Source organism: Chiloscyllium plagiosum, unplaced genomic scaffold (assembly GCF_037043375.1).
Source record: "Chiloscyllium plagiosum isolate Xiang-an unplaced genomic scaffold, Cpla_swu_hap1 HiC_scaffold_25, whole genome shotgun sequence".
Classification (NCBI taxonomy): domain Eukaryota; kingdom Metazoa; phylum Chordata; class Chondrichthyes; order Orectolobiformes; family Hemiscylliidae; genus Chiloscyllium; species Chiloscyllium plagiosum.
In genome coordinates this window covers 4,604,424-4,624,442 of record NW_028270163.1, presented here as the reverse complement: position 1 = coordinate 4,624,442, position 20,019 = coordinate 4,604,424, and the positions used below count along the sequence as shown (strand labels likewise).

Here is a 20,019-nt window from a genome sequence, read left to right as displayed (position 1 = left end):
GATTCAGGGAGATGGAAGGAGGGGGTTCAGGGAGAGGGATGGAGGGGGTTCAGAGAGAGAGATGGAGGGGGGTTCAGAGAGAGAGATGGAGGGTGTTCAGAGAGAGGGATGGTGGGGGTTCAGAGAGAGGGAAGGAGGGGGATTCAGAGAGAGAGAGATGGAGGGGGTTCAGGGAGAGGGAAGGAGGGGGTTCAGAGAGAGGGATGGAGGGGGTTAATTGAGGGGGAAGGAGGGGTGTTTGAGGATTAGGACTGTACTCTTGGCCTGGTGTGAGCACAGTGGTAAATCTCTGAAAGCCATGACCGAGCCCCAATGTCTGAGATTTCACAGGCTGGAGCTCATTTTGTAATGCAGAGAGAGAGATAAAGAGAGAGCAAGAGGGAGAGACAGAGAGAGAGACAGAGAGAGCGATAGAGAAAGAGAGACAGAGAGACAGCGAGAGTGAGTGATAGAGAGAGAGAAATAGAGAGAGAGAGATAGAGAGAGGGAGAGAGAGTGAGTGACAGACAGAGCAAGACAGAGATAGAGAGAGAGAGAAATAGAGAGAGAGAGAGAGACAGAGAGAGAGAGAGACACACACCCTGCACTTGGCAACTGAGTGACAGCCACAGCAGCCTGCCGCTGTCCTTACCTGAAAGATATTGACGTGTATGTAGGGAATGGAGTAAAGAGCTTTGTACAGCAGCATGCAGAGAAATGCAGAGAGCAGCGAGCGGAAACCAGACACCGACATCAGGAGCCAGCAGTTCAGCAACATGCCCAGTGAGATGGTGCAGAGGGTCCTGAGGACAACGAGCCCTGGTAGATCCTGGATCAGCCCTGGTGAAGGAAGGCATGACACAGGCTTCAGTTTGCTCCAGCCCCCTCACCTCCGCACGCTGCACAGTCCGATCCCACAACAGGTTTCAGTCAACAACTGTGCTTCAACTAAATCCCAAAGGGTTTCACTTCCAGTCAGACCTTTTAGAAAATATGTGATTCTGTCAACAAATGTAGCAGGTCAATGATCAGGAGAGTGCCCATAGTCTTCTCTACATCGGGGAGACCGAACATAAACTCAGGGAATGGTTTGCTGAGCATCTCAGCCGGGCCATGCAGTGACCAACCAGAGCTCTCAGTCACCACCCATTTTAATTCCCCTTCCCACTCCCTTTCCAACGTCTCCATCCTTGGCCTCCTCCATTGCTACAATAAACCAACATGCAAATCGGAGGAACAACACCTCATCTTCTGCCTGGAGGGCTCAACACTGAGTTCTCCAATTTCAAATAACCTCCCTCCCTCCCTCCCCATCCCCCGACTCCCTACTTCCCCATCCCCCCTCCAATCCTCTCATCGACCCTTCCTTCCAGCCACCAACCGGATTCGTTCCTCCCATTGACCAACCAGCTCGCACCCTCAAACTGTTCACCTATCCCCACCTCACCACCCTGCCCCCTGCCCCCTTGATCTGCATCTTCCCTCACACCCACCCCCAGTCCTGAGGAAGGGTTATACCTCAATTGTTGATTTCTCCAGCTCCTGATGCTGCCTGACTTGTTGTATCCGTCCAGCTGCAGAATTTCTTTGTCTCCCACATTCTGATCAGCTTTAATGATCCAGATTTCAAACTCAAAGCAGGCAGGAAGTTACAACCATGACACTCCTGGGAAAAGCAATGTCCCCTTGGAGAGAACATTAATCTAGTAAACCCCAGCAATGATCGAGGGACCCCCTGCCGCGGGAGAAGGTGGAATTGAGATTCAGTTCAAAATCTGGCGTCTAATGATGACCATAAAACCAACGTCAACTGTCAGGAGAGACCCATAGGTGTCCTTCAGTGCTCCTCACTACAGTCCTGACCAGGCCTACTCTCAATAGACAATAGACAATAGGTGCAGGAGGAGGCCATTCTGCCCTTCGAGCCTGCACCACCATTCAATATGATCATGGCTGATCATCCTTAATCAGTATCCTGTTCCTGCCTTATCTCCATAACCCTTGATTCCACTATCCTTGAGAGCTCTATCCAACTCCTTCTTAAATGAATCCAGAGACTGGGTCTCCACTGCCCTCTGGGGCAGAGCGTTCCACACAGCCACCACTCTCTGGGTGAAGAAGTTTCTCCTCATCTCTGTCCTAAGTGGCCTACCCCGTATTTTTAAGCTGTGTCCTCTGGTTCGGCACTCACCCATCAGCGGAAACATGTTTCCTGCCTCCAGAGTGTCCAATCCTTTCATAATCTTATATGTCTCAATCAGATCCCCTCTCAATGTGACTCCAGATCCACAGCTGACTTTTTAATTGCCCTTTTAGGCAATTGGGAATGGGCAATAAATGCTGCTGTAGCCAGTGATGCCCTCATCCAATGAATTAATAGAACGTTTGAAGAAAATGATCATTCAAGTCACAGACAGCAGGCTGTTCAGAAAGAGCCCACTCAGTCTCTTTAACAGCACTAAGTGCTGGATTCCATCAATAGTTCAAACACCCCGAAGCCTCTCCCAAAAGGAGCAAGGTGTGTTCAGGTGAGTGTATGAGGGTGAGCGGTGGCTGCGGGATAGTTGCTCAAAGTTGCGGGGTAATTGAGTCAGGGAGTCGGCATGGATACACCAGGAAGGTAGAGTCTGACTGGGGGGTAGCCGGGTCACTGAGGGGGCAATGATTAGTCAGGAAGGTGTATTCTGATTGAGAAGAGTAATTAGCTTTGGGGGGGATATTTGGTTCAGATCGATATGTGGCTGTTGGAAGAAAGGGGCGGTGTGAGGTGGATCAGTCGTGCCATTATACTGGAGACAGAGCTGTTTGCACTGTGTCGAACCATTCCGCACGAACCATATACCCGCAGGACTGACCCTCTGACAGTGCGGCACTCCCTCAACACTGACCCTCTGAGAGTGCAGCACTCCCACAGCACTGACCCTCTGACAGTGCGGCACTCCCTCAACACTGACCCTCTGAGAGTGCAGCACTCCCACAGCACTGACCCTCTGACAGTGCAGCACTCCCTCAACACTGACCCTCTGACAGTGCAGCACTCCCTCAACACTGACCCTCTGACAGTGCAGCACTCCCTCAGCACTGACCTTCTGACAGTGTGGCACTCCCTCAATACTAACCCTCTGACAGTGCAGCACTGCCTCAGCACTGACCCTCTGGCAGTGCAGCGCTCCCTCAGTACTGATCCTCTGACAGTGTGGCACTCCCTCAACACTGACCCTCTGACAGTGCAGCACTCCCTCAGTACTGATCCTCTGACAGTGCAGCACTCCCTCAGTATTGACCCTCTGACAGTGCAGCACTCCCTCAGTACTGACCCTCTGACAGCGCAGCACTCCCACAGCACTGACCCTCTGGCAGTGCAGCACACCCTCAGTACTGACCCTCCGACAGCGCGGCACTCCCTCAACACTGACCCTCTGACAGTGCAGCACTCCCTCAGTACTGATCCTCTGACAGTGCAGCACTCCCTCAGTACTGACTCTCTGACAGTGCAGCACTCCCTCAGTATTGACCCTCTGACAGTGCAGCACTCCCTCAGTACTGACCCTCTGACAGCGCAGCACTCCCTCAGTACTGACACTCTGACAGTGCAGCACTCCCTCAGTACTGATCCTCTGACTGTGCAGCACTCCCAGAGCACTGACCCTCTGACAGCGCAGCACTCCCTCAACACTGATCCTCTGACAGTGCGGCACTCCCTCAACACTGACCCTCTGACAGTGCAGCACTCCCTCAGTACTGACCCTCTGACACTGCGGCACTCCCTCAACACTGATCCTCTGACAGTGTGGCATTCCCTCAACACTGACCCTCTGACAGTGCAGCACTCCCTCAGTATTGACCCTCTGACAGTGCAGCACTCCCTCAGTATTGACCCTCTGACAGTGCAGCAGTGTCTCAGTACTGACCCTCTGACAGCGCAGCAGTCCCTCAGTGCTGACCCTCTGACAGTGCAGCACTCCCTCAACACTGACCCTCTGACAGTGCAGCACTGCCTCAACACTGACTCTCTGACAGTGCAGCACTCCCTCAGTACTGATCCTCTGACAGTGCAGCACTCCCTCAGTATTGACCCTCTGACAGTGCAGCACTCCCTCAGTATTGACCCTCTGACAGTGCAGCAGTGTCTCAGTACTGACCCTCTGACAGCGCAGCAGTCCCTCAGTGCTGACCCTCTGACAGTGCAGCACTCCCTCAACACTGACCCTCTGACAGTGCAGCACTGCCTCAACACTGACTCTCTGACAGTGCAGCACTCCCTCAGTACTGATCCTCTGACAGTGCAGCACTCCCTCAGTATTGACCCTCTGACAGTGCAGCACTCCCACAGCACTGACCCACTGACAGTGCAGGAAACCATCAGTACTGACCCTCTGACAGTGCAGCACTCCCACAGCACTGACCCACTGACAGTGCAGCAGACCCTCAGTACTGACCCTCCGACAGTGCAGCACTCCCTCAACACTGACCCTCTGACAGTGCAGCACTCCCTTAGTGCTGACCGTCTGACAGTGCAGCACTCTCTCAAGCACTGACCCTCTGACAGTGTGGCACTCCCTCAGCACTGACCCTCTGACAGTATGGCACTCCCTCAGCACTGACCCTCTGACAGTGTGGTACTCCCTCAGCACTGACCCTCTGACAGTGCGGCACTCCCTCAACACTGACCCTCTGACAGTGCAGCACTCCCTTAGTGCTGACCCTCTGACAGTGCAGCGCTCTCTCAGCACTCACCCTCCGACAGTGCAGCGCTCCCTCAACACTGATCCTCTGACAGTGCAGCACTCCCTCAGTACTGATCCTCAGACAGTGCAGCACTCCCTCAGTATTGACCCTCTGACAGTGCAGCACTCCCTCAGTACTGACCCTCTGACAGCGCAGCACTCCCACAGCACTGACCTTCTGGCAGTGCAGCACACCCTCAGTACTGACCCTCCGACAGCGCGGCACTCCCTCAACACTGAACCTCTGACAGTGTGGCACTCCCTCAACACTGACCCTCTGACAGTGCAGCACTCCCTTAGTGCTGACCCTCTGACAGTGCAGCACTCCCTCAGCACTGACCCTCTGACTGTGCAGCACTCCCTCAGTACTGACCCTCTGACAGTGCAGCCCTCCCTCAGTACTGACCCTCTGACAGTGCGGCACTCCCTCAGCACTGACCCTCTGACAGTGCAGCACTCCCTCAGTACTGACCCTCTGACAGTGCAGCACTCTCTCAGCACTGACCCTCTGACAGTGCAGCACTCCCTCAGCACTGACCCTCTGACAGTGCAGCACTCCCTCAGCACTGACCCTCTGACAGTGCAGCACTATCTCAGTACTGACCCTCTGACAGTGCAGCACTCTCTCAGCACTGACCCTCTGACAGTGCAGCACTCCCTTACTGCTGACCCTCTGACAGTGCAGCACTCCCTCAATACTAACCCTCTGACAGTGCAGCACTCCCTCAGTACTGATCCTCTGACAGTGTGGCACTCCCTCAACACTGACCCTCTGACAGTGCAGCACTCCCTCAGTACTGATCCTCTGACAGTGCGGCACTCCCTCAGTACTGACACTCTGACAGTGCGGCACTCCCTCAACACTGATCCTCTGACAGTGTGGCACTCCCTCAACACTGACCGTCTGACAGTGTGGCACTCCCTCAATACTAACCCTCTGTCAGTGCAGCACTGCCTCAGCACTGACCCTCTGACAGTGCAGCGCTCCCTCAGTACTGATCCTCTGACAGTGTGGCACTCCCTCAACACTGACCCTCTGACAGTGCAGCACTCCCTCAGTACTGATCCTCTGACAGTGCAGCACTCCCTCAGTATTGACCCTCTGACAGTGCAGCACTCTCTCAATACTGACCCTCTGACAGTGCAGCACTCCCTCAGTACTGACCCTCTGACAGTGCAGCACTCCCTCAGTACTGATCCTCTGACAGTGCAGCACTCCCTCAGTATTGACCCTCTGACAGTGCAGCACTCCCTCAGTACTGACCCTCTGACAGTGCAGCACTCCCTCAACACTGACCCTCTGACAGTGCAGCACTCCCTCAACACTGACCGTCTGACAGTGCAGCACTCCCTCAGTACTGATCCTCTGACAGTGCGGCACTCCCTCAGTACTGACCCTCTGACAGTGCAGCACTCCCTCAGTACTGATCCTCTGACAGTGCAGCACTCCCTCAGTATTGACCCTCTGACAGTGCAGCACTCCCTCAACACTGACCCTCTGACAGTGCAGCACTCCCTCAGTACTGATCCTCTGACAGTGCGGCACTCCCTCAACACTGACCCTCTGACAGTGCAGCACTCCCTTAGTGCTGACCGTCTGACAGTGCAGCACTCTCTCAAGCACTGACCCTCTGACAGTGTGGCACTCCCTCAGCACTGACCCTCTGACAGTATGGCACTCCCTCAGCACTGACTCTCTGACAGTGTGGTACTCCCTCAGCACTGACCCTCTGACAGTGCGGCACTCCCTCAACACTGACCCTCTGACAGTGCAGCACTCCCTTAGTGCTGACCCTCTGACAGTGCAGCGCTCTCTCAGCACTCACCCTCTGACAGTGCAGCGCTCCCTCAGTACTGAGCCTCTGACAGTGCGGCACTCCCTTAGTGCTAACCCTCTGACAGTGCAGCACCCTCTCAGCACTGACCCTCTGACAGTGCAGCACCCCCTCAGTACTGACCCTCTGACAGTGCGGCACTCCCTCAACACTGACCCTCTGACAGTGCAGCACTTCCTCAACACTGACCCTCTGACAGTGTGGCACTCCCTCAGTACTAACCCTCTGACAGTGCAGCACTGCCTCAGCACTGACCCTCTGGCAGTGCAGCGCTCCCTCAGTACTGATCCTCTGACAGTGTGGCACTCCCTCAACACTGACCCTCTGACAGTGCAGCACTCCCTCAGTACTGATCCTCTGACAGTGCGGCACTCCCTCAGTACTGACCCTCTGACAGTGTGGCACTCCCTCAACACTGACCCGCTGAAAGTGCAACACTCCCTCAGTATTGACCCTCTGACAGTGCAGCACTCCCTCAGTACTGACCCTCTGACAGCGCAGCACTCCCACAGCACTGACCCTCTGGCAGTGCAGCACACCCTCAGTACTGACCCTCCGACAGCGCGGCACTCCCTCAACACTGACCCTCTGACAGTGTGGCACTCCCTCAACACTGACCCTCTGACAGCGCAGCACTCCCACAGCACTGACCCTCTGGCAGTGCAGCACACCCTCAGTACTGACCCTCCGACAGTGCAGCACTATCTCAGTACTGACCCTCTGACAGTGCAACACTCTCTCAGCACTGACCCTCTGACAGTGCAGCACTCCCTTACTGCTTACCCTCTGACAGTGCAGCGCTCCCTAAGTACTGACCATCTGACAGTGCGGCACTCCCTCAGTACTGACCCTCTGACAGTGCAGCGCTCCCTCAGGACTGACCATCTCTCAGTGCAGAACTCCCTCAATACTGACCCTCTGACAGTGCAGCACTCCCTCAACACTGACCCTCTGACAGTGCAGCACTCCCTCAACACTGACCCTCTGACAGTGCAGCACTCCCTCAGTACTGATCCTCTGACAGTGCGGCACTCCCTCAGTACTGACCCTCTGACAGTGCAGCACTCCCTCAGTACTGATCCTCTGACAGTGCAGCACTCCCTCAGTATTGACCCTCTGACAGTGCAGCACTCCCTCAACACTGACCCTCTGACAGTGCAGTACTCCCTCAGTACTGATCCTCTGACAGTGCGGCACTCCCTCAGCACTGACCCTCTGGCAGTGCAGCACTCCCTCAACACTGACCCTCTGACAGTGCAGCACTCCCTCAACACTGACCCTCTGACAGTGCAGCACTCCCTCAGTACTGATCCTCTGACAGTGCGGCACTCCCACAGCACTGACCCTCTGGCAGTGCAGCACACCCTCAGTACTGACCCTCCGACAGCGCAGCACTCCCTCAACACTGATCCTCTGACAGTGCAGCAGTCCCTCAGTACTGATCCTCTGACAGTGCAGCACTCCCTCAGTATTGACCCTCTGACAGTGCAGCACTCCCTCAGTACTGACCCTCTGACAGCGCAGCACTCCCACAGCACTGACCCTCTGGCAGTGCAGCACACCCTCAGTACTGACCCTCCGACAGCGCGGCACTCCCTCAACACTGACCCTCTGACAGTGTGGCACTCCCTCAACACTGACCCTCTGACAGTGCAGCACTCCCTTAGTGCTGACCCTCTGACAGTGCAGCACTCCCTCAGAACTGACCCTCTGACTGTGCAGCACTCCCTCAGTACTGACCCTCTGACAGTGCAGCCCTCCCTCAGTACTGACCCTCTGACAGTGCGGCACTCCCTCAGCACTGACCCTCTGACAGTGCAGCACTCCCTCAGTACTGACCCTCTGACAGTGCAGCACTCTCTCAGCACTGACCCTCTGACAGTGCAGCACTCCCTCAGCACTGACCCTCTGACAGTGCAGCACTCCCTCAGCACTGACCCTCTGACAGTGCAGCACTATCTCAGTACTGACCCTCTGACAGTGCAACACTCTCTCAGCACTGACCCTCTGACAGTGCAGCACTCCCTTACTGCTGACCCTCTGACAGTGCAGCACTTCCTCAGCAATGACCCTCTGACAGTGTGGCACTCCCTCAGTACTAACCCTCTGACAGTGCAGCACTCCCTCAGTACTGATCCTCTGACAGTGCGGCACTCCCTCAGTACTGACACTCTGACAGTGCGGCACTCCCTCAACACTGATCCTCTGACAGTGTGGCACTCCCTCAACACTGACCCTCTGACAGTGTGGCACTCCCTCAATACTAACCCTCTGTCAGTGCAGCACTGCCTCAGCACTGACCCTCTGACAGTGCAGCGCTCCCTCAGTACTGATCCTCTGACAGTGTGGCACTCCCTCAACACTGACCCTCTGACAGTGCAGCACTCCCTCAGTACTGATCCTCTGACAGTGCAGCACTCCCTCAGTATTGACCCTCTGACAGTGCAGCACTCTCTCAATACTGACCCTCTGACAGTGCAGCACTCCCTCAGTACTGACCCTCTGACAGTGCAGCACTCCCTCAGTACTGATCCTCTGACAGTGCAGCACTCCCTCAGTATTGACCCTCTGACAGCGCAGCACTCCCACAGCACTGACCCTCTGGCAGTGCAGCACACCCTCAGTACTGACCCTCCGACAGCGCGGCACTCCCTCAACACTGACCCTCTGACAGTGTGGCACTCCCTCAACACTGACCCTCTGACAGTGCAGCACTCCCTTAGTGCTGACCCTCTGACAGTGCAGCACTCCCTCAGCACTGACCCTCTGACTGTGCAGCACTCCCTCAGTACTGACCCTCTGACAGTGCAGCCCTCCCTCAGTACTGACCCTCTGACAGTGCGGCACTCCCTCAGCACTGACCCTCTGACAGTGCAGCACTCCCTCAGTACTGACCCTCTGACAGTGCAGCACTCTCTCAGCACTGACCCTCTGACAGTGCAGCTCTCCCTCAGCATTGACCCTCTGACAGTGCAGCACTATCTCAGTACTGACCCTCTGACAGTGCAACACTCTCTCAGCACTGACCCTCTGACAGTGCAGCACTCCCTTACTGCTGACCCTCTGACAGTGCAGCACTCCCTCAACACTGACCCTCTGACAGTGCAGCACTCCCTCAGTACTGATCCTCTGACAGTGTGGCACTCCCTCAACACTGACCCTCTGACAGTGCAGCACTCCCTCAGTACTGATCCTCTGACAGTGCGGCACTCCCTCAGTACTGACCCTCTGACAGTGCGGCACTCCCTCAACCCTGACCCTTTGACAGTGTGGCACTCCCTCAACACTGACCGTCTGACAGTGCAGCACTCTCTCAGCACTGACCCTCTGAAAGTGCAGCACTCCCTCAGCACTGACCCTCTGACAGTGCAGCACTCCCTCAGCACTGACCCTCTGACAGTGCAGCACTATCTCAGTACTGACCCTCTGACAGTGCAACACTCTCTCAGCACTGACCCTCTGACTGTGCAGCACTATCTCAGTACTGACCCTCTGACAGTGCAACACTCTCTCAGCACTGACCCTCTGACAGTGCAGCACTCCCTTACTGCTGACCCTCTGACAGTGCAGCGCTCCCTAAGTACTGACCATCTGACAGTGCGGCACTCCCTCAGTACTGACCCTCTGACAGTGCAGCACTCCCTCAGTACTGACCCTCTGACAGTGCGGCACTCCCTCAACACTGACCCTCTGACAGTGCAGCACTCCCTTAGTGCTGACCGTCTGACAGTGCAGCACTCTCTCAAGCACTGACCCTCTGACAGTGTGGCACTCCCTCAGCACTGACCCTCTGACAGTGTGGCACTCCCTCAGCACTGACCCTCTGACAGTGTGGTACTCCCTCAGCACTGACCCTCTGACAGTGCGGCACTCCCTCAACACTGACCCTCTGACAGTGCAGCACTCCCTTAGTGCTGACCCTCTGACAGTGCAGCGCTCTCTCAGCACTCACCCTCTGACAGTGCAGCGCTCCCTCAGTACTGAGCCTCTGACAGTGCGGCACTCCCTCAGTGCTAACCCTCTGACAGTGCAGCACCCTCTCAGCACTGACCCTCTGACAGTGCAGCACCCCCTCAGTACTGACCCTCTGACAGTGCGGCACTCCCTCAACACTGACCCTCTGACAGTGCAGCACTTCCTCAACACTGACCCTCTGACAGTGTGGCACTCCCTCAGTACTAACCCTCTGACAGTGCAGCACTGCCTCAGCACTGACCCTCTGGCAGTGCAGCGCTCCCTCAGTACTGATCCTCTGACAGTGTGGCACTCCCTCAACACTGACCCTCTGACAGTGCAGCACTCCCTCAGTACTGATCCTCTGACAGTGCGGCACTCCCTCAGTACTGACCCTCTGACAGTGTGGCACTCCCTCAACACTGACCCGCTGAAAGTGCAGCACTCCCTCAGTATTGACCCTCTGACAGTGCAGCACTCCCTCAGTACTGACCCTCTGACAGCGCAGCACTCCCACAGCACTGACCCTCTGGCAGTGCAGCACACCCTCAGTACTGACCCTCCGACAGCGCGGCACTCCCTCAACACTGACCCTCTGACAGTGTGGCACTCCCTCAACACTGACCCTCTGACAGCGCAGCACTCCCACAGCACTGACCCTCTGGCAGTGCAGCACACCCTCAGTACTGACCCTCCGACAGCGCGGCACTCCCTCAACACTGACCCTCTGACAGTGTGGCACTCCCTCAACACTGACCCTCTGACAGCGCAGCACTCCCACAGCACTGACCCTCTGGCAGTGCAGCACACCCTCAGTACTGACCCTCCGACAGCGCGGCACTCCCTCAACACTGACCCTCTGACAGTGTGGCACTCCCTCAACACTGACCCTCTGACAGTGCAGCACTGCCTCAGCACTGACCCTCTGGCAGTGCAGCACTCCCTCAGTACTGATCCTCTGACAGTGTGGCACTCCCTCAACACTGACCCTCTGACAGTGCAGCACTCCCTCAGTACTGATCCTCTGACAGTGCGGCACTCCCTCAGTACTGACCCTCTGACAGTGTGGCACTCCCTCAACACTGACCCTCTGACAGTGCAGCGCTCCCTCAGTACTGACCCTCTGACCGTGCGGCACTCCCTCAACACTGACACTCTGACTGTGCAGCACTCCCTTAGTGCTGACCCTCTGACAGTGCAGCACTCCCTCAACACTGACCCTCTGACAGTGCAGCACTATCTCAGTACTGACCCTCTGACAGTGCAGCACTCTCTCAGCACTGACCCTCTGACAGTGCAGCACTCCCTTAGTGCTGACACTCTGACAGTGGAGCACTCCCTCAGCACTGACCCTCTGACAGTGCAGCACTATCTCAGTACTGACCCTCTGACAGTGCAGCACTCTCTCAGCACTGACCTTCTGACAGCGCAGCACTCCCACAGCACTGACCCTCTGACAGTGCAGCGCTCCCCAAGTACTGACCATCTGACAGTGCGGCACTCCCTCAGTACTGGCCCTCTGACAGTGCAGCGCTCCCTCAGTACTGACCATCTCTCAGTGCAGCACTCCCTCAACACTGACCCTCTGACAGTGCAGCACTCCCTCAACACTGACCCTCTGACAGTACAGCACTCCCTTAGTGCTGACCCTCTGACAGTGCAGCACTCTCTCAGTACTGACCTTCTGACAGTGCAGCACTCCCTCAGTACTGACCCTCTGACAGTGCAGCACTCCCTCAGTACTGACCCTCTGACAGTGCGGCACTCCCTCAACACTGACCCTCTGACAGTGCAGCACTCCCTTAGTGCTGACCGTCTGACAGTGCAGCACTCTCTCAAGCACTGACCCTCTGACAGTGCAGCGCTCCCTCAGTACTGACCCTCTGACAGTGCGGCACTCCCTCAACACTAACCGTCTGACAGTGCAGCACTCTCTCAGCACTGACCCTCTGACAGTGCAGCAATCCCTCAGCACTGACCCTCTGACAGTGCAGCACTCCCTCAGCACTGACCCTCTGACAGTGCAGCACTATCTCAGTACTGACCCTCTGACAGTGCAACACTCTCTCAGCACTGACCCTCTGACAGTGCAGCACTCCCTTACTGCTGACCCTCTGACAGTGCAGCGCTCCCTAAGTACTGACCATCTGACAGTGCGGCACTCCCTCAGTACTAACCCTCTGACAGTGCAGCACTCCCTCAGTACTGACCCTCTGACAGTGCGGCACTCCCTCAACACTGACCCTCTGACAGTGCAGCACTCCCTTAGTGCTGACCGTCTGACAGTGCAGCACTCTCTCAAGCACTGACCCTCTGACAGTGTGGCACTCCCTCAGCACTGACCCTCTGACAGTGTGGCACTCCCTCAGCACTGACCCTCTGACAGTGCGGCACTCCCTCAACACTGACCCTCTGACAGTGCAGCACTCCCTTAGTGCTGACCCTCTGACAGTGCAGCGCTCTCTCAGCACTCACCCTCTGACAGTGCAGCGCTCCCTCAGTACTGAGCCTCTGACAGTGCGGCACTCCCTCAGTGCTAACCCTCTGACAGTGCAGCACCCTCTCAGCACTGACCCTCTGACAGTGCAGCACCCCCTCAGTACTGACCCTCTGACAGTGCGGCACTCCCTCAACACTGACCCTCTGACAGTGCAGCACTTCCTCAACACTGACCCTCTGACAGTGTGACACTCCCTCAGTACTAACCCTCTGACAGTGCAGCACTGCCTCAGCACTGACCCTCTGGCAGTGCAGCGCTCCCTCAGTACTGATCCTCTGACAGTGTGGCACTCCCTCAACACTGACCCTCTGACAGTGCAGCACTCCCTCAGTACTGATCCTCTGACAGTGCGGCACTCCCTCAGTACTGACCCTCTGACAGTGTGGCACTCCCTCAACACTGACCCGCTGAAAGTGCAGCACTCCCTCAGTATTGACCCTCTGACAGTGCAGCACTCCCTCAGTACTGACCCTCTGACAGCGCAGCACTCCCACAGCACTGACCCTCTGGCAGTGCAGCACACCCTCAGTACTGACCCTCCGACAGCGCGGCACTCCCTCAACACTGACCCTCTGACAGTGTGGCACTCCCTCAACACTGACCCTCTGACAGCGCAGCACTCCCACAGCACTGACCCTCTGGCAGTGCAGCACACCCTCAGTACTGACCCTCCGACAGCGCGGCACTCCCTCAACACTGACCCTCTGACAGTGTGGCACTCCCTCAACACTGACCCTCTGACAGCGCAGCACTCCCACAGCACTGACCCTCTGGCAGTGCAGCACACCCTCAGTACTGACCCTCCGACAGCGCGGCACTCCCTCAACACTGACCCTCTGACAGTGTGGCACTCCCTCAACACTGACCCTCTGACAGTGCAGCACTGCCTCAGCACTGACCCTCTGGCAGTGCAGCACTCCCTCAGTACTGATCCTCTGACAGTGTGGCACTCCCTCAACACTGACCCTCTGACAGTGCAGCACTCCCTCAGTACTGATCCTCTGACAGTGCGGCACTCCCTCAGTACTGACCCTCTGACAGTGTGGCACTCCCTCAACACTGACCCGCTGAAAGTGCAGCACTCCCTCAGTATTGACCCTCTGACAGTGCAGCACTCCCTCAGCACTGACCCTCTGACAGTGCAGCACTCCCTTAGTGCTGACGCTCTGACAGTGCAGCACTCCCACAGCACTGACCCTCTGGCAGTGCAGCACACCCTCAGTACTGACCCTCCGACAGCGCGGCACTCCCTCAACACTGACCCTCTGACAGTGTGGCACTCCCTCAACACTGACCCTCTGACAGCGCAGCACTCCCACAGCACTGACCCTCTGGCAGTGCAGCACACCCTCAGTACTGACCCTCCGACAGCGCGGCACTCCCTCAACACTGACCCTCTGACAGTGTGGCACTCCCTCAACACTGACCCTCTGACAGTGCAGCACTGCCTCAGCACTGACCCTCTGGCAGTGCAGCACTCCCTCAGTACTGATCCTCTGACAGTGTGGCACTCCCTCAACACTGACCCTCTGACAGTGCAGCACTCCCTCAGTACTGATCCTCTGACAGTGCGGCACTCCCTCAGTACTGACCCTCTGACAGTGTGGCACTCCCTCAACACTGACCCTCTGACAGTGCAGCGCTCCCTCAGTACTGACCCTCTGACCGTGCGGCACTCCCTCAACACTGACACTCTGACTGTGCAGCACTCCCTTAGTGCTGACCCTCTGACAGTGCAGCACTCCCTCAACACTGACCCTCTGACAGTGCAGCACTATCTCAGTACTGACCCTCTGACAGTGCAGCACTCTCTCAGCACTGACCCTCTGACAGTGCAGCACTCCCTTAGTGCTGACACTCTGACAGTGGAGCACTCCCTCAGCACTGACCCTCTGACAGTGCAGCACTATCTCAGTACTGACCCTCTGACAGTGCAGCACTCTCTCAGCACTGACCCTCTGACAGCGCAGCACTCCCACAGCACTGACCCTCTGACAGTGCAGCGCTCCCTAAGTACTGACCATCTGACAGTGCGGCACTCCCTCAGTACTGGCCCTCTGACAGTGCAGCGCTCCCTCAGTACTGACCATCTCTCAGTGCAGCACTCCCTCAACACTGACCCTCTGACAGTGCAGCACTCCCTCAACACTGACCCTCTGACAGTACAGCACTCCCTTAGTGCTGACCCTCTGACAGTGCAGCACTCTCTCAGTACTGACCTTCTGACAGTGCAGCACTCCCTCAGTACTGACCCTCTGACAGTGCAGCACTCCCTCAGTACTGACCCTCTGACAGTGCGGCACTCCCTCAACACTGACCCTCTGACAGTGCAGCACTCCCTTAGTGCTGACCGTCTGACAGTGCAGCACTCTCTCAAGCACTGACCCTCTGACAGTGCAGCGCTCCCTCAGTACTGACCCTCTGACAGTGCGGCACTCCCTCAACACTAACCGTCTGACAGTGCAGCACTCTCTCAGCACTGACCCTCTGACAGTGCAGCAATCCCTCAGCACTGACCCTCTGACAGTGCAGCACTCCCTCAGCACTGACCCTCTGACAGTGCAGCACTATCTCAGTACTGACCCTCTGACAGTGCAACACTCTCTCAACACTGACCCTCTGACAGTGCAGCACTCCCTTAGTGCTGACCCTCTGACAGTGCAGCGCTCTCTCAGCACTCACCCTCTGACAGTGCAGCGCTCCCTCAGTACTGAGCCTCTGACAGTGCGGCACTCCCTCAGTGCTAACCCTCTGACAGTGCAGCACCCTCTCAGCACTGACCCTCTGACAGTGCAGCACCCCCTCAGTACTGACCCTCTGACAGTGCGGCACTCCCTCAACACTGACCCTCTGACAGTGCAGCACTTCCTCAACACTGACCCTCTGACAGTGTGGCACTCCCTCAGTACTAACCCTCTGACAGTGCAGCACTGCCTCAGCACTGACCCTCTGGCAGTGCAGCGCTCCCTCAGTACTGATCCTCTGACAGTGTGGCACTCCCTCAACACTGACCCTCTGACAGTGCAGCACTCCCTCAGTACTGATCCTCTGACAGTGCGGCACTCCCTCAGTACTGACCCTCTGACAGTGTGGCACTCCCTCAACACTGACCCGCTGAAAGTGCAGCACTCCCTCAGTATTGACCCTCTGACAGTGCAGCACTCCCTCAGTACTGACCCTCTGACAGCGCAGCACTCCCACAGCACTGACCCTCTGGCAGTGCAGCACACCCTCAGTACTGACCCTCCGACAGCGCGGCACTCCCTCAACACTGACCCTCTGACAGTGTGGCACTCCCTCAACACTGACCCTCTGACAGCGCAGCACTCCCACAGCACTGACCCTCTGGCAGTGCAGCACACCCTCAGTACTGACCCTCCGACAGCGCGGCACTCCCTCAACACTGACCCTCTGACAGTGTGGCACTCCCTCAACACTGACCCTCTGACAGCGCAGCACTCCCACAGCACTGACCCTCTGGCAGTGCAGCACACCCTCAGTACTGACCCTCCGACAGCGCGGCACTCCCTCAACACTGACCCTCTGACAGTGTGGCACTCCCTCAACACTGACCCTCTGACAGTGCAGCACTGCCTCAGCACTGACCCTCTGGCAGTGCAGCACTCCCTCAGTACTGATCCTCTGACAGTGTGGCACTCCCTCAACACTGACCCTCTGACAGTGCAGCACTCCCTCAGTACTGATCCTCTGACAGTGCGGCACTCCCTCAGTACTGACCCTCTGACAGTGTGGCACTCCCTCAACACTGACCCGCTGAAAGTGCAGCACTCCCTCAGTATTGACCCTCTGACAGTGCAGCACTCCCTCAGCACTGACCCTCTGACAGTGCAGCACTCCCTTAGTGCTGACGCTCTGACAGTGCAGCACTCCCACAGCACTGACCCTCTGGCAGTGCAGCACACCCTCAGTACTGACCCTCCGACAGCGCGGCACTCCCTCAACACTGACCCTCTGACAGTGTGGCACTCCCTCAACACTGACCCTCTGACAGCGCAGCACTCCCACAGCACTGACCCTCTGGCAGTGCAGCACACCCTCAGTACTGACCCTCCGACAGCGCGGCACTCCCTCAACACTGACCCTCTGACAGTGTGGCACTCCCTCAACACTGACCCTCTGACAGTGCAGCACTGCCTCAGCACTGACCCTCTGGCAGTGCAGCACTCCCTCAGTACTGATCCTCTGACAGTGTGGCACTCCCTCAACACTGACCCTCTGACAGTGCAGCACTCCCTCAGTACTGATCCTCTGACAGTGCGGCACTCCCTCAGTACTGACCCTCTGACAGTGTGGCACTCCCTCAACACTGACCCTCTGACAGTGCAGCGCTCCCTCAGTACTGACCCTCTGACCGTGCGGCACTCCCTCAACACTGACACTCTGACTGTGCAGCACTCCCTTAGTGCTGACCCTCTGACAGTGCAGCACTCCCTCAACACTGACCCTCTGACAGTGCAGCACTATCTCAGTACTGACCCTCTGACAGTGCAGCACTCTCTCAGCACTGACCCTCTGACAGTGCAGCACTCCCTTAGTGCTGACACTCTGACAGTGGAGCACTCCCTCAGCACTGACCCTCTGACAGTGCAGCACTATCTCAGTACTGACCCTCTGACAGTGCAGCACTCTCTCAGCACTGACCCTCTGACAGCGCAGCACTCCCACAGCACTGACCCTCTGACAGTGCAGCGCTCCCTAAGTACTGACCATCTGACAGTGCGGCACTCCCTCAGTACTGGCCCTCTGACAGTGCAGCGCTCCCTCAGTACTGACCATCTCTCAGTGCAGCACTCCCTCAACACTGACCCTCTGACAGTGCAGCACTCCCTCAACACTGACCCTCTGACAGTACAGCACTCCCTTAGTGCTGACCCTCTGACAGTGCAGCACTCTCTCAGTACTGACCTTCTGACAGTGCAGCACTCCCTCAGTACTGACCCTCTGACAGTGCAGCACTCCCTCAGTACTGACCCTCTGACAGTGCGGCACTCCCTCAACACTGACCCTCTGACAGTGCAGCACTCCCTTAGTGCTGACCGTCTGACAGTGCAGCACTCTCTCAAGCACTGACCCTCTGACAGTGCAGCGCTCCCTCAGTACTGACCCTCTGACAGTGCGGCACTCCCTCAACACTAACCGTCTGACAGTGCAGCACTCTCTCAGCACTGACCCTCTGACAGTGCAGCAATCCCTCAGCACTGACCCTCTGACAGTGCAGCACTCCCTCAGCACTGACCCTCTGACAGTGCAGCACTATCTCAGTACTGACCCTCTGACAGTGCAACACTCTCTCAGCACTGACCCTCTGACAGTGCAGCACTCCCTTACTGCTGACCCTCTGACAGTGCAGCGCTCCCTAAGTACTGACCATCTGACAGTGCGGCACTCCCTCAGTACTAACCCTCTTACAGTGCAGCACTCCCTCAGTACTGACCCTCTGACAGTGCGGCACTCCCTCAACACTGACCCTCTGACAGTGCAGCACTCCCTTAGTGCTGACCGTCTGACAGTGCAGCACTCTCTCAAGCACTGACCCTCTGACAGTGTGGCACTCCCTCAGCACTGACCCTCTGACAGTGTGGCACTCCCTCAGCACTGACCCTCTGACAGTGCGGCACTCCCTCAACACTGACCCTCTGACAGTGCAGCACTCCCTTAGTGCTGACCCTCTGACAGTGCAGCGCTCTCTCAGCACTCACCCTCTGACAGTGCAGCGCTCCCTCAGTACTGAGCCTCTGACAGTGCGGCACTCCCTCAGTGCTAACCCTCTGACAGTGCAGCACCCTCTCAGCACTGACCCTCTGACAGTGCAGCACCCCCTCAGTACTGACCCTCTGACAGTGCGGCACTCCCTCAACACTGACCCTCTGACAGTGCAGCACTTCCTCAACACTGACCCTCTGACAGTGTGGCACTCCCTCAGTACTAACCCTCTGACAGTGCAGCACTGCCTCAGCACTGACCCTCTGGCAGTGCAGCGCTCCCTCAGTACTGATCCTCTGACAGTGTGGCACTCCCTCAACACTGACCCTCTGACAGTGCAGCACTCCCTCAGTACTGATCCTCTGACAGTGCGGCACTCCCTCAGTACTGACCCTCTGACAGTGTGGCACTCCCTCAACACTGACCCGCTGAAAGTGCAGCACTCCCTCAGTATTGACCCTCTGACAGTGCAGCACTCCCTCAGTACTGACCCTCTGACAGCGCAGCACTCCCACAGCACTGACCCTCTGGCAGTGCAGCACACCCTCAGTACTGACCCTCCGACAGCGCGGCACTCCCTCAACACTGACCCTCTGACAGTGTGGCACTCCCTCAACACTGACCCTCTGACAGCGCAGCACTCCCACAGCACTGACCCTCTGGCAGTGCAGCACACCCTCAGTACTGACCCTCCGACAGCGCGGCACTCCCTCAACACTGACCCTCTGACAGTGTGGCACTCCCTCAACACTGACCCTCTGACAGCGCAGCACTCCCACAGCACTGACCCTCTGGCAGTGCAGCACACCCTCAGTACTGACCCTCCGACAGCGCGGCACTCCCTCAACACTGACCCTCTGACAGTGTGGCACTCCCTCAGTACTGATCCTCTGACAGTGCGGCACTCCCTCAGTACTGACCCTCTGACAGTGTGGCACTCCCTCAACACTGACCCGCTGAAAGTGCAGCACTCCCTCAGTATTGACCCTCTGACAGTGCAGCACTCCCTCAGCACTGACCCTCTGACAGTGCAGCACTCCCTTAGTGCTGACGCTCTGACAGTGCAGCACTCCCACAGCACTGACCCTCTGGCAGTGCAGCACACCCTCAGTACTGACCCTCCGACAGCGCGGCACTCCCTCAACACTGACCCTCTGACAGTGTGGCACTCCCTCAACACTGACCCTCTGACAGTGCAGCACTCCCTCAGTACTGACCCTCTGACTGTGCAGCACTCCCTCAGTACTGACCCTCTGACAGTGCAGCGCTCCCTCAGTACTGACCCTCTGACCGTGCGGCA

The 20,019-nt window shown here is 57.2% G+C and overlaps 1 protein-coding gene across 1 annotated transcript in view; it reads right to left on the bottom strand.

Moving 5' to 3' along the window:
* Positions 1 to 20,019, bottom strand: part of fads6 (fatty acid desaturase 6) — a 157,049-nt gene that overhangs the window by 81,809 nt on the left and 55,221 nt on the right. The window contains exon 4 of the mRNA XM_088000410.1: positions 632 to 819. Coding sequence (XP_087856536.1) covers positions 632 to 819 — 188 coding nt within the window. The remainder of the gene's footprint in view (positions 1 to 631; positions 820 to 20,019) is intronic.